The 18,088-nt window shown below is 40.3% G+C and overlaps 4 gene segments (V, D, J or C); all 4 read right to left on the bottom strand.

Moving 5' to 3' along the window:
• Nucleotides 1–3,775: 3,775 nt before the first annotated feature.
• On the bottom strand, nt 3,776–4,418 carry LOC125261769. The segment is given in 2 exon segments: nt 3,776–4,122; nt 4,235–4,418. Coding segments are annotated over 2 exon segments (351 nt in total).
• A 754-nt stretch (nt 4,419–5,172) lies between these two features.
• LOC125261764 lies at nt 5,173–5,987 on the bottom strand. The segment is given in 2 exon segments: nt 5,173–5,651; nt 5,745–5,987. Coding segments are annotated over 2 exon segments (366 nt in total).
• Nucleotides 5,988–6,646: 659 nt separating this feature from the next.
• Nucleotides 6,647–7,582, bottom strand: LOC125261771. The segment is given in 2 exon segments: nt 6,647–7,059; nt 7,173–7,582. Coding segments are annotated over 2 exon segments (345 nt in total).
• Nucleotides 7,583–16,631: 9,049 nt separating this feature from the next.
• Nucleotides 16,632–17,242, bottom strand: LOC125261774. The segment is given in 2 exon segments: nt 16,632–16,962; nt 17,075–17,242. Coding segments are annotated over 2 exon segments (351 nt in total).
• Nucleotides 17,243–18,088: the final 846 nt, after the last annotated feature.

The following is an 18,088-nucleotide window of genomic DNA, read 5'->3' as shown; positions in this document are numbered from 1 at the left end:
TATAAGACGACATAATCGTCGTCGTTATTATAAAGTCAGACTGTCACCTACTGCACTGGTCACTCAGTCAGCTAAAGTCAAATAGCACAGCAAAAGTTATTTTGCACTGTTTTTTGTAGCTAGCAGTGCCCTTGTAGCTATCAGAGTTCACTTATGCAGTAACGGCCCTTCTCATAGAAAAACCTGAAATGATGCAATTTGATTTTTCAAAAAAAAAAATTCAGGTTATTATTATAATGTAATATTACTGATGATGCGTTTATTTCACAACGAGACTATAAGTGTCTATTTATAGCTGTTAGTCGTGATGATGGTCTACTAGATCTCACTTTTCAGCTATAAAAAGTTATGTTTTGTAGCTCTTGTACCCGATTACTCTGGTATGAACACTTGGTTGTTTATGGCAAGTGAATAACATGAATATCATTTTATTAGGACGTTTTTTTGTGAGTAATTTGGTAGTATAGTTTTCTTTTTCATTGTTTTAATGGGGAGTATCTAAACAATGAGAGGTAAATGTTTGACACTTAAACAGGGGTTTGTGCTCTTTAAAACAAAGTATATTTGTAATTGTAAATTATAGTTTTTCTGCTCTGTTTCATTGAAAAAAAAAAAAAATCTTTATAGAATTATCAGTATTCTACATCCACGTTCTAAGGGTTAACTAGCTTTTATATCATGGAGCACATTGTCCATCTAGAAATCCTACTCTTACTAAGTGTATTTTTAATAACTCTACCAATTAATTGTAATACTCTGGTGGGTGGTGTCCGACCGATTGTGGTGGGCCGGTCTGAGCAAAAATGCCAGGGCCATTTTTTTGTCCCAGTCCAGCCCTGCGCACGGCTCAAAGTTTGCTTAAAGGTGCGCACATTCTCCCGTCAAGTTTTTTTTTTTATAGGTCACATCCTTTGCGTGGGAACTGGCGTACGCACGTTTCCAGCCCCGTTTTGTGCGTACGCACGCTTTATAAATGAGACCCCTGATTGGCTAAAGGCAGTGAGCAACAAAATCTGATTGGTTACAGACCAAGTTAAAGAGACATTTGAATTCCGATAAGTTTAACCACTCGACATATTTTTTCGCATTACTTGTGCTACTGGTGTGTTGTTTAATATAGATTTGTGTGTACGATTGTAAAATGATTCTGCCAGTGTAAACTTAATAAACATTTACACATATTTGGAAATTGTATAGACTACACTGCATATACTAAATGGGCTTGTAATGCATTCATACTGAAATAAATAGCACAAGTAATATAATGAATTCCAAGGATGAAGAAGTAAACTTAAAAAATATACTCAAATTTAACATTAGATACACTACAACTTCAGGATATTAAATAATGTATTTTTTAAATATACTTTCAGTGCATTGTTACAATGATCATTTTCAGCACACTGTTAAAATATACCTCAAATATATTTTTATAAAGTGCAAATAAATACACTTTTAAAAAATAAACTGAACTTACACTTCAAGTATATTTTTCTAAAATATATTTTTTTGAAAATATACTAAAGTACAATTATTTTAAAGTGTGTTAAAAGTTGCATTGTGAAAATATGATATTAACCCTTTCGATCGTGAGTTTAAAATATTCTAACTGTCCCCCCAGAGTGAGTTTTTTTAAGGCGACCGTTATTTTAGAACGTTTGCCTTTAATGTTTCCATGGCGACGCGTCTTGCGTGTCACGAGCGCTGAACGCAGCAACAATAACACTGTATGACAGATGGATCGCTATTATTTAGTTTTTCCTTTTATATTTAAAATATTCGCAAAATTGCTTACCATGTCATCAACTATATGATATTCCGATTCTCAAATATGTGTAAGTGAGTGTGCTTTGTCGTTTTAAAACCTTTATAAATGATCTTTATCTTGATCTATAATGCGAGATGGGCGCCGCCATCTTAGTTTGCGCTGCAGTTTACAGAGTCCTGTCAGTCAGATTTACAGCAGGTGAATTCATCAATTTCTCCCGAAATATATGCAAGTAAGTGGCTGGTGAACTGGAAGAATAATAGAGTAAAGTTTATAGTTACTTAGGCCCATTATGTGCGTCTGATATGAATAAATGTCGGCAAATTATATTTGTTATTGCTGCTTCCACTGATGTCGGACATCAGTGTGTATTTTATAAAACTCTTAATGTATTGTTTTAATGGTGCTTATGCATATTTAAATGTCTGAAACCTTAAAAGAAACATTATGTGGCTGAAAACGCTGCATAGCTGTGATATATGACAAGAGCTGCGCGCGTCAGTCTCGCAGCCAGAGCGCGAAAGCACAGTTTGAATCTGGCAGTTATGTGACGTCGCTGAACGTTCGAAATCCCATATGTGGTACCGTACGCCCAGGGGCACTGAAATAAAAATCCCATATGTGGGACCGTACCGCTCAAAGGGCTAATATACTTTTTATATATTTAATGATAGTACATTTTTTGTTAGTATATTTGCAGTGTACTATAGAAAAAGGGAATATATTTAAAATACAATAAAGTATACTTTTTTTTCACTAGGGTTGACATGGAGGCGTATACTGGGATTGTACAGAGACATAAACTGCCATAAAGATGGCATCTTTCCTGGGAAGCAAGACAATGCCAGGCTTCATTCTGCACATGCTAAAACAGAGAGGTTTCTAGACGCTCTACACCGTAGAGGGGATATGCTTGACTGTCTGTCTGCAGTCCAGATCTGACTCCTGTTGAAAATATATGGCCCATCATGAAAAGGAGAATCAGACAAGGATGACCACTGACTGTTGAGCAGCTGTCTTGTGTCAGGCGAGATTGGGCAAAAACTTCACTTGCAAAACTTCAACAATTAGTATCCTCAGTTCCCAAACAATTAAAAAGTGTAAATAAAAGAAAAGGTGATGTGACACAATGGTAAACATGCCTCTGTCCCAACTTTTTTGGAGTGTGTTGCAGCCTTCAAAATCAAAATTTGTTTATATTTACAAAATACACTTAAGTTGGTCAGTGAAAACATTGAACATCTTTTCTTTGTACTTTTGTTGGTTAAATAAAGGTTAAAGAGAATTAACAAATCACAGATTCTTGATTTTATTGCATGTAGTCTACATTTTTTAAATAACACAATATTGAAAGTTTAAAACCACTAAAAAACAATGTAGAAAAATAAATTATAAGACAATATCAGTTCAAGTGATGCATTACTGCCTTCTATTGGTGTTTGGCCAATACTGTTGTAAGACTCACAGATTAAAGTGCTTCAGTTCATTGACAGACACAGATCTGTGCTGTTGAAACAGTGGCTAAAAACTCAAACACAGGGTCAAAACAAAGACATAAAAATCTAAACTTTCCTTCGAGTCTGGTTAGGCAATCTTAAAGAAAGCAAAGCCACTGTTGTGAGACACATAGAAGAGATTACTGATTTTATTGACTTCTTCACGAGTTTATGTGCCCATATAATCTTAGCGTAAGTGGTAAACAGATTTGGCTTGCTGTCTGCTATAGAGGGGCTCGGAAAGAATATCCTACTCGAGCTCCGATTGCTCCCCTATAACAGGCAAAAATAAGTACAAAAGGAGGAGAAGGGGAGGAGGAGGGATGCCAAAAGAAACTAACAACAGGAAGAGGTAAGATGCCGGTTTTATAATTGGAAGATTAGATGGGCGTACTCCTCCCGAAATTACGTTTATTAACTTCACCTATTCAAACATATAATACTTCATCTGTAAATCTGTTGTTATAAAACTTTTGAGGAAAAAACATGATGAATACTCTAATTTGTACAATTAGATGATGTTTTTGTACAGGGAGGCTGTTTGCGTCTGTCACTGTGATTCTCTGGCACAATAATACACAGCTGTGTCTTGAGCTTGCATATTATTTCCCTGCAGAGTTATTGTGTTACTGGAGGTGTCTCTGGTGATGCTGAACTTGTTTTTCAGTGAATCCTTGTAGTATAAGCTTCCAGCAGAGCTGATCAATCCAATCCATTCCAGAGCTTTTCCTGCAGGCTGACGAATCCAGGCTGTACCAGAACTAGTAACTGAATATGAGACTTTACAGTTGATAGTTAGAGTGGCATCAGGACGGACAGTCAGAGACTCAGGCTGAGTGAGTTCATATGAATGAATACCTGTATCAAATCAAATAATAGCTGTTAGTAAAATAGCATGAAGTTTAAAGATGGTTAACAAGCTTTTTAGCTACAAAATGATGTATCACACAGAAAAGTAGACTAAACTTACAGGATACTACTGCCAGAAGCAACACTAAAGATGAAGAGATCATGGTGTGTTTCACAGCACAGTTTGTTCTTCTCTCCCTCTAGTGATCAGATGAATGTATAAACTGACTCATGTCTGCTGTTTAAATATGCAACAGAAGATTTACATAAACACACAGAGCTAATAATCAACTCCACAAGCTCAAACAAGAAGAATATTGGGATTACATGAAGAGAGACATCATCACACTGTCCTGAACTTTTAGTTATTATTGATATGGTTGAAGTTCATTAGCAGAAAATGTAAACAGTTTATTGTGACTGTAAGTGATTCAAACTATCAAAATGTAAAATGAAGTATTCTTTGACTGAATATTTTCAGTATCACACTGAATCATGCAGTACTTAAATGTAATGAGGGAAAAATCAGATTTGAAAGAATGAAGCTTTTTTAATTTTGTCTTGCTTATATTATTATTATTATTATTATTATTATCATCATTATTATTATTATGGTTGGTACATTTCTGTTGGACCAACATCAGAAGCACTTGCTTTTATCTCTTGTTCACTGAATTGCAATACATTTTAAGTTTTAAAATTAGCTATATGTTTCATTGCTTAAAAATGAAGCCAGAAAAAAAAAAAAAAAAAAAAAAAGCTAAAAATGCCATTTCATTAATCTTACAATATCTCTGATCTGCTGAACTGGGCGTCACAAAGGCAGACAGTGCCCTCTATTGTAATATCAGCAATATTCTCATTAAAGATTAATAACTTTACTGTGACTGCACACAGCTAAATAAATATATAAATAAATAACAATTGTGGCTTCTAATGAACTAGTTGCATTTAAGTCAAAAATATGATTTAATCTAATTGAACCCACTTGTCTGTCTTAGGTTACAGCAGGGTTACACCAACAGAGAAAGGTCTGCAGCTCATTTCTCAAATTTTTGTTTGGCTGGAAAACACTGATGTTTCACACTTTTGCAATATAAATAAATAATCAGAAAAAAAAAAAAAAAAAAAAGTTATAAAAAAAGTTATATTCCTATATGGAGACTTTCTCTTATTCTTTTCATTCAAGATGTTTTTGAACAAAGCTGCTTGTGGTTTGTGTCACTGTGACTCTCTGGCGCAGTAATACACAGCTGTGTCCTCAGTCTGCATATTCTGTCCTTGTAGAGTCACTGTGCTGCTGGAAGTGTCTCTGCTAACTTGATATCTACTTTTTAATTTGTCGCTGTAATATGTGTCACCACTATAACATATTCTTCCAATCCATTCCAGAGCTTTTCCTGCAGCCTGTCGTATCCAGTGAGTGCAGTAGCTGCTGTCAGTCAATGAATATCCAGAGATCTTACAGGACAGAGTCAAAACCTGACCAGGCCTTAAGACCACAGAATCAGTCTGGGTCAGTTCAACACAGTGGACACCTGGAGAAACAAATATGGACTGACATGTTATTAAAACATTTTCTTTAACCATATATTTTTTATCTTAAGGGTTTCTAAACAATGGAGACTTACGAGAGACAGCTGCAAGCAGCAGAAACAACCAGAGAGATGAGGAGACCATGGTTTGAGAAGTGTGAGAGCAAGCTGTTTCTTCCTCTTAATCATCAAATAAGTAGGAAGAGAAAGATTATTTGCATACAGTTCTGCAGATGCAACCCAGAAAATATGTATCTACATATTTTTATTTATGATTTTGTTTTATTTAAATTTCTTTCAGAGGACAATGTTGCTAGTAATGGTGCTATTAGGAAATTACATTTTAATATTGTATGTGATATGAACAGTAAACACATTTTTAATTCATGATTAATTAATTATTAAAATGTAATTATTAATTAATTAATTTTGTTGTTGTTTTCAATATATTCACTCAAGATCATTCAGGGCATATATGACTCAGTGATAAGGGCATTTAAATAGTTTTTATTCTTATATAGCTTATGTATTTTATCCTTCAGCAGAAGGTGTGTCTGTTTCTTTGGATCAAAGTTATAATGTGCTCCAGAGTCATCTGCTGTTTGTTTTTGTTTTGTCTTGCCCATTTTCTACTTGCCCAGTTTCTACTTCACCCATACAAACAGAATAAACACTTCAGTTCATTGCCTGACACAGATCTGTGGATGAACCCGTTAGTGCTGCTCAATCAGTGTCTGAAATCTCCAGTCGCTCCTCTGAGACAACAGTAACACTGGGTCAAAACAAGCTCAAAACTGAACTTTACTGACCAACAGACTTTATAACCTGATGAAAGCAAAGAGATGCAAGAGGTGATGGATTTTATTGACTTTCTATTGACAAATAATGCTTTATTAGTTTTTGTTAATGGTGGTTATTTTAGCTAATTATGTATTTTATTTATTAGGTAATTGTTGTTGTTGTACATACATTTTAATGTCACCAGATGAATATCAGCTGTGAATGATGAACATTTTATGAAAATTGGTTTTGAACTTTTGAGGACAAAATGATAAATACCCTAATGTGAATATGATGATGTTTTTGTACAGGGAGGCTGTTTGCGTCTGTCACTGTGTGGCACAATAATACACAGCTGTGTCTTGAGCTTGCATATTATTTCCCTGCAGTGTTATTGTGTTACTGGAGGTGTCTCTGGTGATGCTGAACTTGCTTTTCAGTGAATCCTTGTAGTATAAGCTTCCATCATACCAGATCACTCCAATCCATTCCAGAGCTTTTCCTGCAGGCTGACGAATCCAGGCTGTACTAGAACTAGTAACTGAATATGAGACTTTACAGTTGATAGTTAGAGTGGCATCAGGACGGACAGTCAGAGACTCAGGCTGAGTGAGTTCATATGAATGAATACCTGTATCAAATCAAATAATACCTGTTAGTAAAATAGCATGAAGTTTAAAGATGGTTAACAAGCTTTTTTAGCAACAAAATGATGTATCACACAGAAAAGTAGACTAAACTTACAGGATACTACTGCCAGAAGCAACACTAAAGATGAAGAGATCATGGTGTGTTTCACTGCACAGTTTGTTCTTCTCTCCCTCTAGTGATCAGATAAATGTATAAACTGACTCATGTCTGCTGTTTAAATATGCAACAGAAGATTTACATAAACACACAGAGCTAATAATCAACTCCACAAGCTCAAACAAGAAGAATATTTGGATTACATGAAGAGGCATCATCACACTGTCCTGAACTTTTAGTTATTAATTTGATGATGTCAGTCATTTTTGATATGGTTGAAGTTCATTAGCAGAAAATGTAAACAGTTTATTGTGACTGTAAGTGATTCAAACTCAAAATGTAAAATGTATTCTTCGATTGAATTTGCCCTGATCAGAGCATTTATGCCAATTAAAGTTTATACATTAAATATGTCTTGTTCTTTTTTTTTTCTTTAAAGATTTTATAGTATTTATTGCATATATTAATTATATTTGTGTTATTATTTTATTGATGTTACATCTGACAGAAACAACAGCAGTAATAATGTATGTTTCTGTTGGGCCATCATCAGAAACACTTGCTTTTCTCACCTTTTCAGTGAATTGAAATAAATATTAAGTTTTAAAATTAGCATGCAGATTATCTGATCTGGTTTCAGCAACGGACCTGTAACGGTGCCTGTCTTGTTATTGAATAAACTAAACTAATAATCTTGAATATTAATAATCAGCATAAGCGCACAGTTCTAGCTTTCTGTTAAACGTTGGATTCTTACATTTTTGGATGTGATTTTTCTAGAACTGTCTCCTGCTCGAGTTCTTTTGACTTTTGAAATGCTTTGTAATATTTTGTTGTTCTTTTCTTTTGTTTCATCTATTATATAATGAAGCAAGAAACATTAATCCTATGCAATATCTCTGATCTGCTGGACTGAGAATCACAAAGGCAGACAGTGCCCTCTATTGTAATATCAGCTGTATTCTCATTAAAGATGAATAACATTACTGTGACTGCACACAGCAAAAGAAAAAAAGGAAAAAGAAAGGGGGGGGGGGGGGGGGGGGCATAACTTTGTTGTTACAGCAGCAAAGAAAGGTCTGCAGCTCATTTCTCAAATATTTGTTTGGCTGTAAAATACTGATATTTATTGCTGGAAGTGTCTCTGGTAATTTGAAATCTACTTTTCAGGTTATTACAGTAATATGTGTCACCATCACCACATATATCTCGGACCCATTCCAGAGCTTTTCCCTTTTACTGCAGCCTATTTTAGCAACTTAGATATGCTGAATGTAAATCCAGTTATTGTACATGTAAGTTTATGAGACTCTCCTGGTTTTTTAACCACTGTTTCAGACTGAGTGAATGTCTGACATTCAGTACCTGTGGAAAAAGAAACAATATTAAATGTTAGAAACATGTTATAATGTTACATTGTTGCACTCTTAATGATTATCTTATGCAGTGACTCACATAAAACGGCCAGAATTACAAATACAAGAATCTTCTTAAACATGGTGTATTTAAGTTTAAACCAGAAAGACCGACTTTGTTCCTAGAGTTCAGATGTCTGTTCAGATCACAAAGTTTGACACGTTTAAAGAAGGAAGGTGATTTGCATATATTAAAATCAGAGAACTGATGGTAAGAAAGACTGACGTATGTTTGGTCCAGATTTAGATTTTAATGGCTAATGTTTGAGATCTTCATAAACAGACCTTTTTTTTTTTTTTTTTTTTTTTATATTATTAGAGATAAAAGTCATTTTTGTGTATTGTATTATTTTTCATTTTTCATTCTTTAATGGATTTTAATGTAATTGATTTTAATTATAATATGAAATCCAGATATGACTACAAACCCCATTTCCAGAAAAGTTGGGATATTTTGTAACATACAGTAAAATCAAGATTCTGTGATTTGTTAATTTTCTTGAACATTTATTTAACAGACGAAAGTACAAAGAAAAGTTGGTCTTAAGTGTATTTTGCAAATATAAATCTTAAGTGTATTTTGTAAATATGAACAAATTTTGATTTTGATGGTTGCAACACACTCCAAAAAAGTTGGGACAGAGGCAAAATAATAGAGAAAAGGTTATAGAATATCAGAGTTAAACAATTTTGAAACAGTCCACAATAAGCAGGTGAATTGGTAATAGGTGAGGGGATCGTGATTGGGTATAAAAGGAGCATCTCAGTCTTTGCAAGCAAAGATGGGTCATGGCTCACCACTTTGTGCCAAATTTCATGACAGAATTGTCAGACAAATCAAAAATCACATTTCTTAATGCAAGATTGCAAAGTATTTAAGTCTTTCGCCATCTGCATGCATAATATTGTGAAAAGATTCAGGGAATCCAGAGAAATCTCAGTCCGCGTTGGGTCAGGCAAGAGACCTCTGTTAAATGTGTGTGACCTTCAAGCTCTCAGATGGCACTGCATGAGAAACCGTCATGCTGCTTTATTAGAAATAGCCACATGGGCTCGGGAGTACTTTGGAAAACCACTGTCACTTAACACAGTCTGCCGCTGCATCAGGAAATGCAACTTGAATCTCTGTTACGCAAGGAGAAATCTATACATCAGTTCTATACAGAGATGACACCAAGTTCTCTGGGCCTGAGCTCATCTCAGATGGTCCAAAAACAGTGGAAATGTGTGCTGTGGTCAGATGAGTCCAAGTTTCAACTTGTTTTTGGAAAAAACGGACATTGAGTTCTCAGTCCCAAAGACGAAAGGGACCATCCAGACTTTCATCAGCGACTTGTGCAAAATCAAACATCTGTCTTGGTATGGAGGTGCATCAGTGCAAACAGTATGGGTGACTATATGTGTGAAGGAATCATTGACATGGAGGCGTATACTGGGATTGTACAGAGACATAAGCTGCCATTAAGATGACATCTTTCCTGGGAAGCAAGACAATGCCAGGCTTCATTCTGCACATGCTAAAACAGAGAGGTTTCTAGACGCTCTACACCGTAGAGGGGATATGCTTGACTGTCTGTCTGCAGTCCAGATCTGACTCCTGTTGAAAATATATGGCCCATCATGAAAAGGAGAATCAGACAAGGATGACCACAGACTGTTGAGCAGCTGTCTTGTATCGGGCGGGATTGGGCAAAAACTTCACTTGCAAAACTTCAACAATTAGTATCCTCAGTTCCCAAACAATTAAAAAGTGTAAATAAAAGAAAAGGTGATGTGACACAATGGTAAACATGCCTCTGTCCCAACTTTTTTGGAGTGTGTTGCAGCCTTCAAAATCTAAATTTGTTTATATTTACAAAATACACTTAAGTTGGTCAGTGAAAACATTGAACATCATTTCTTTGTACTTTTGTTGGTTAAATAAAGGTTAAAGAGAATTAACAAACCACAGATTCTTGATTTTATTGCATGTAGTCTACATTTTTTAAATAACACAATATTGAAAGTTTAAAACCACTAAAAAAACAATGTAGAAAAATAAATTATAAGACAATATCAATTCAAGTGATGCATTACTGGCATCTATTGGTGTTTGGCCAATACTGTTGTAAAACTCAGATTAAAGTGCTTCAGTTCATTGACAGACACAGATCTGTGCTGTTGAAACAGTGGCTAAAAACTCAAACACAGGGTCAAAACAAAGACATAGAAATCTTTTAAACTTTCCTTCTAGTCTGGTTAGGCAATCTTAAAGAAAGCAAAGCCACTGTTGTGAGACACATAAGAGATTACTGATTTTATTGACTTCTTCACGAGTTTGTGTGCCCATATAATCTTAGCGTAAGTGGTAAACAGATTTGGCTTGCTGTCTGCTATAGAGGGGCTCGGAAAGAATATCCTACTCGAGCTCCGATTGCTCCCCTATAACAGGCAAAAATAAGTACAAAAGGAGGAGAAGGGGAGGAGGAGGGATGCCAAAAGAAACTAACAACAGGAAGAGGTAAGATGCCGGTTCCCTTTCATGGGAACATCGACGCTGCGTAAGCGCTTTGGGAACGCCTCTGCGTGTTACGTCTTGAAGCACTCGTGAAATCGAACCAATAGTGTGACGGGACGTCAGAGCGGGTGACGTCACGGACCAGGAAACTATAAAGCACCCTTGAGAACAAAGAACGCCAGCTTCTGAAGTCTTCAGCAGCGCTCTGTGTTATCGTGTGTCTTATTTGGTGTTGTCTGTCCCTTTATATCTACACAGCAAACAAAATATCTCTTCGTCTGAGGACAAGAGTATTTTAGTCACCAAAGCACATATAATATATATATATATATATATATATATATATATATATATATATATATATTGTGAGACACAAATGGCGAGTTCAAGCAAGCAACAGTTTGTTAAGTGCGTTCATTCCTGCCCTCGCTTCATCACGGGCGGGGATACACACGAGATGTGCGTTGCTTGTTTGGGAGTGGAGCATGCAGCCCTCCCTCTCGAGGGAGCTGTCTGTGTACATTGTGAAAAACTGACGCTCCGTACACTCCGCTCACGCCGCGCGTTCTTTGACAAGCATAAAGAGGGCGCCGCGGCGAGTGTTCCCCGGGGTTCGGGTCCCGCTGCTGCCGAGGCACAGCGGCGGCTTCAGTCCTGGGGTTCACAGATGGATCTGGCGGAGGGGCTAGAGACGGGTCCTGCCCTATCTCGGCCTTCACCCGCCAGACCCAGTGTCTCTCCCCTGGCTGCGGAAGCACGCGTTGCGGTTTCTTCCCCCAGGGTAGAGACACCTGCACCGGCGCTTCACTTATCCAGCTCCGATGAGATGGATGTAGCGAGCGTCGGGGCTGGAGAGGAGGACCCGCCATCCTCATCTCCAGCTCATGAGGAGCTTTTAGATGTTGCGACTCGGGCGGTGGCAAAGTTAAAAATTGAATGGCCAGAAGAAAGACCAGAAGCGCAAACAAAAAGCAAACTGGATGAGCGCTTTCTCCCCGCCCGATCACAGCCTCAGCCCCTGGGATTGCCGTTTTTCCACGATCTCCACACCGAGGTGTCGAGATCGTGGCACAAGCCAGCACAATTTCGTGTTTACAACCCACAAACCACTCTATATAGTAATATAGTAGGAGGTAAACAGCACGGTTATGGGGCGATGCCTCAGGTCGAGGAGACGCTCACGAGCTATCTCTCGCCTGAGACAGCATCGTCCCTAAAATCCCCGACTTTGCCCACCAGACCCCTGCGTACAACATCAGCGCTGGTGGGCAGGGCTTATGCCTCAGCAGGTCAGGCGGCCTCATGTCTCCACACTATGGCCATCCTCCAGGCATATCAAGCCGACCTGCTGGGGGAGATAGACGAGAGTGGCGAGGCGACTTTTGAAACTATCCAAGAGCTCAGGATGGCTACCGACTTATCTCTCCGGGCCACCAAGGAGACGGCAAAATCAATAGGCCGCTCTATGGCAGCCCTGGTGGCCACGGAGAGACATTTATGGCTCAACTTATCAGATATAAAAGAGCGAGATAAGTCTGTGCTTCTAGATGCACCTGTGTCTCCCCTGGGCCTCTTCGGCGACTCGGTTACATCTGTCGTCGAGAGGTTCCAGGAGGCAAAAAGACAGTCGGCGGCCTTCCAAAAGTTCCTCCCTCGCCGCTCTGCCGAGGCTGCTGAGCGGGAGCAGCCTCGGCCGTCTACAAGCTCCTCTACTGCGCATAGAGCGCAACAGAAACAAAGTGTTGCCACCCGTGCTCCCCCGCAAAGATCTTGGCGACCGGGGAGGGCAACGCAAGCGAAGCCTTCCAAGGGTAAGACAGATCTGCGGACTGTCATTATCGCGAGGAAGGCTTCGAAGAAGTCCTGACGTCAGGGGTTCAGGACTTCTGAGGGCAGCCCCCTCCGGAGAGGGTCTTGTAAAATTAAAATCTATAATACTAACCCCTCTTCGGCGCCCTCAGGGGGCCGTTCTGCCAACCCCGCCGTCTCGTGCGTTACGGGGCGCAGCGGTCCCCATCGACCCTCTGAGGAGGGCCGGTCAGCGCTTGATTCGACTTCTCCCTGCCGGTGCGCCGCTCCAGGGCGTCGAGCCAAGTGCTCAAAAAACACCAGAGACCAGCCTCGAGAGGTTGGTTCCCTTAGTAGAATTTCTGGAAGAGTGGAAACGTCTTCCCAATATTTCTCAGTGGGTACTGCAGATGATAGAAAAGGGTTACAAAATACAATTCGGGTCTCGCCCGCCCCAGTTCAACGGGGTCCTCCCTACAGTGGTGGGCCCCCAGCAGTCTCTGGTCATGGAACAAGAAGTTATGACACTTTTGCAAAAAGGAGCTATAAAGAGGGTTCCTCCTCCCGGCAAACAGTCAGGGTTTTACAGCCGCTACTTCATAGTTCCGAAGAAGGATGGAGGATTGCGTCCTATTCTAGATTTACGCATGTTAAATCGCTCAGTACAAAAGCTCAAATTCAAGATGCTTACACTCAGACAGATCACCACACAGATCAGGTCCGAGGACTGGTTCGTGACAATAGATCTGAAAGACGCGTACTTTCATGTGTCAATCCATCCTTCACATTGGAAGTTCCTCAGGTTCGCTTTCGGGGCGAAGCTTACCAATACAAGGTTCTTCCGTTCGGCCTATCTCTTTCACCCCGCACCTTCACAAAGTGCGTGGATGCGGCTCTGGCTCCGCTGAGACTCCAGGGCATCCGCGTGCTGAATTATATCGACGACTGGTTGATTCTGGCTCAATCAGGGCAACAGGCAGTTCAACATCGAGATGTAGTTCTGTCACACATGAGAAGGTTAGGGTTGAGACTCAATACCAAGAAGAGTGTGCTTCTTCCAGCTCAAACTACCAGCTATCTAGGGGTAGTTTGGAATTCCACGACAATGCAGGCACATCTGTCTCCTGCCCGGGTGAATTCTATTCTCTCAACCGTGAAAGGGGTGAAATTAGGCCAGTCACTCACTGTAAAACAGTTTCAGAAACTGTTAGGTCTGATGGCAGCCGCTTCCAACGTGATACCTTTTGGTCTGCTGCACATGAGACCGTTACAGTGGTGGCTCAGAACCAGGGGGTTTTCTCCGAGGGGAAATCCTTTTCGCACAATCAAGGTCACGCGGCGATGCCTTCGCGCCTTGGCAGTGTGGAAGAAACCCTGGTTTCTGTCCCAAGGTCCTGTGTTGGGGGCTCCTTGTCGTCGCAAAATGCTAACGACGGATGCGTCTCTCACAGGCTGGGGGGCGATCATGAGTGGTCGCTCAGCTCAGGGTCTTTGGGGGGACCATCATCGTTCCTGGCATATAAATCAGCTGGAGATGATGGCGGTATTTCGAGCACTCAAATACTTCCTCCCAGACCTAAGGGGCCATCACGTGTTAGTTCGTACAGACAACATGTCGGTGGTCTCCTATATCAACCATCAGGGGGGTCTGAGGTCTTGCCAGTTGTGCAAATTATCACATCAGATCCTCCTATGGTCCCAGGGGAAATTTCTCTCTCTGAGAGCAGCTTATATCCCGGGACATCAAAATGTGGGGGCAGACATCCTGTCGAGGCAGGGGCCGAGGCCCGGGGAATGGAGGCTCCACCCGAGGTGGTGGAGCTGATATGGAAGAATTTCGGTCACGCAGAAGTCGACCTGTTTGCCTCGAAAGAGACGTCTCATTGCCCGTTGTGGTATTCTTTGACCCATCTGGGCCCCTCTGGGGCTGGATGCTATGGTACAGACGTGGCCGAGGCTGCGTCTGTACGCTTTTCCCCCGATCGCTCTGCTCCCCGGAGTTCTGGAGAGGGTTCGACGGGACGGGGTCCGTCTAATATTGGTAGCCCCGTTCTGGCCGACCCGGATATGGTTCACGGATCTAGTATCCCTCTTAGAAGGCTCCCCCATGGAGATTCCGATCAGGCAGGACCTTCTGTCTCAAGCGGGCGGCTCAATAGTTCACTCCCGCCCGGAGATATGGAAACTGTGGGCCTGGCCCCTGAGGGGGCCGAGCTCATAGAATCCGGTCTCTCAACCGAGGTTGTAGAGACCATTCTCCACTCCAGAGCTCCATCCACGAGAAAACTTTATGCGTATAAGTGGAAGCTGTTTGCTACTTGGTGTAGCCGACTACAGGTGGATCCGTTCCACTTCTCCATCAGTCATGTACTGCAATTTCTCCAGGGAAAATTCTCGGATGGTTTAACCCCTTCTACATTGAAGGTATATATTGCAGCGATTTCTGCTTATCACGCTAAAATAGAAGGCGTTTCTGTGGGTAGAAACCCTTTAGTCATACGTTTTCTCCATGGTACTCAGAGGCTGAGGCCTGTGGTACGCACAAAAACTCCGTCCTGGGACCTTGCCATTGTGTTGGAAGGGTTAGGGTGTCTGAGAAGTTTCTCACTTTGAAAACCATATTTCTTCTGGCCATAACATCTCTCAAAAGAATTGGAGATTTACAAGCATTATCGGTTGCTCCTTCATGTCTAGACTTTGCACCTGGAATGGTCAAAGTTTTTCTGCATCCTAGACCTGGGTATATTCCCAAGGTCCCTACAAGTGTCCCGGGGCCGATTATGCTGCAGGCCTTTTGTCCTCCACCTTTGCAAATGCGGATCAGGAAAAACTAAATCTGCTCTGCCCAGTGAGGGCTTTAGACGCTTACGTCCACAGAGCTGCCCTGTGGCGAAAATCTGAACAATTATTTGTATGTTACGGATCTCCTAACAAAGGAGGTCCGGCGTCCAAGCAGAGAATGAGTAAGTGGGTGGTCGAGGCCATCTCGCTTGCCTATGGGTCTTCCGGGCAGCCTTCTCCGTTAGCTGTCCAGGCACATTCCACCAGGGGTATGGCTGCCTCAAAGGCTTTGATGTCGGGGGTTCCCCTCAGTGACATATGTGAGGCTGCTGGGTGGTCGTCTCAGCATACCTTTATTAGGTTTTATAACCTTGATTTGGGCTCCACTCCAGGATCCTCAGTATTGTCGTCCTGAAAGATAACAGACATGCATTTGGTCTTATGGCCTAGTTGGGATAGCGTTCCCAAAGCGCTTACGCAGCGTCGATGTTCCCATGAAAGGGAACGTCTCGGGTTACGTCTGTAACCCTGGTTCCCTGAATAAGGGAACGAGACGCTGCGTAGCTTAGCCATACTCCCAGCACGCCTGTGAGCGTCTGCTTCATCCCTATTTCAGAAGCTGGCGTTCTTTGTTCTCAAGGGTGCTTTATAGTTTCCTGGTCCGTGACGTCACCCGCTCTGACGTCCCGTCACACTATTGGTTCGATTTCACGAGTGCTTCAAGACGTAACACGCAGAGGCGTTCCCAAAGCGCTTACGCAGCGTCTCGTTCCCTTATTCAGGGAACCAGGGTTACAGACGTAACCCGAGACGTTTTATAATTGGAAGATTAGATGGGCGTACTCCTCCCGAAATTACGTTTATTAACTTCACCTATTCAAACATATAATACTTCATCTGTAAATATGTTGTTATAAAACTTTTGAGGAAAAAAACATGATAAATACCCTAATATGTACAATTAGATGATTTTTGTACAGGGAGGCTGTTTGCGTCTGTCACTGTGATTCTCTGGCACAATAATACACAGCTGTGTCTTGAGCTTGCATATTATTTCCCTGTAGTGTTATTGTGTTACTGGAGGTGTCTCTGGTGATGCTGAACTTGCTTTCCAGTGAATCCTTGTAGGCTAAGCCTCCATAATTCCAGATCATTCCAATCCACTCCAGAGCTTTTCCTGCAGGCTGACGAATCCAGGCTGTATGTTCACTAGTAACTGAATATGAGACTTTACAGTTGATAGTTAGAGTGGCATCAGGACGGACAGTCAGAGACTCAGGCTGAGTGAGTTCATATGAATGAATACCTGTATCAAATCAAATAATAGCTGTTAGTAAAATAGCATGAAGTTTAAAGAAGGTTAACAAGCTTTTTAGCTACAAAATGATGTATCACACAGAAAAGTAAACTAAACTTACAGGATACTACTGCCAGAAGCAACACTAAAGATGAAGAGATCATGGTGTGTTTCACAGCACAGTTTGTTCTTCTCTCCCTCTAGTGATCAGATGAATGTATAAACTGACTCATGTCTGCTGTTTAAATATGCAACAGAAGATTTACATAAACACACAGAGCTAATGATCAACTTTACATGCTAAAAAATATTTATGTTACGGTTCATATCATTTATTTCTCTCATAGAGAATTTTATGACATCAAGCTTATGTTTTGTCAACATTTTTTCTCTACTGCACATTTTACATATCTCCATCTACTTTAATTATTTTAATTCAGGGGTTGATAAAACTAATATTGGCTTATTGGAAAGCAACAAAAGCAGTAGGTCAGTAATCTGGTTCTGTTGGACCTGCATCTGAAAGTCTAAAGGCCTCGATTTTGCCTGTAATAATGAAGCAAAACTTGTGAACTCAGAAAATAAAAAACACTTGAAACAACTCTTGCATTTTTATATTGAGAGGATTTTTCTTTTCATTCAAGATGTTTTAGAACTGCTTGTTGTTTATTACTGTATTCACAGTAAGATGCTGATATTCATTATTATATTTTGCCCTTGTAGAGTCACTTTCACTTGTAGACTCCTGGAAGAGTCTCTGGTTAATTGAAACATATTTTTAGTTTGTCACTGTAAAATGTGTAGCCATTACCACAAATCTACATATCAAAAATATGTGTTGTGTTAAAGCAGTCAGATATACCTTTGTGCTGTGTGATGTTAGAGCTTTTATAGTGTATTGTAAATTTAACTGTAATATAATAGGCTTTAATAATGATGTGACAGATGGTATATCTTCTCATTGGACTGTATTTTGTGGATTTTTTATTCTCTGCTGCTACCTGTTGAACTCTAGTGACAAGAGATGAAACACTCAAGTGGTTTTTGTTCAGCCGTGCAAGAACTTTGTGTCTCTGTGTTTGTTTTGCGCAGTAATATGTGGCTGAGTCTTCTGTTGTCAGGCCCAGTGTTGGTC

The sequence above is a fragment of the Megalobrama amblycephala genome, unplaced genomic scaffold (genome assembly GCF_018812025.1).
Source record: "Megalobrama amblycephala isolate DHTTF-2021 unplaced genomic scaffold, ASM1881202v1 scaffold481, whole genome shotgun sequence".
NCBI lineage: Eukaryota > Metazoa > Chordata > Actinopteri > Cypriniformes > Xenocyprididae > Megalobrama > Megalobrama amblycephala.
Note: the sequence above shows the minus strand (reverse complement) of the source record. Positions and strands in the feature narration are given on the sequence as shown.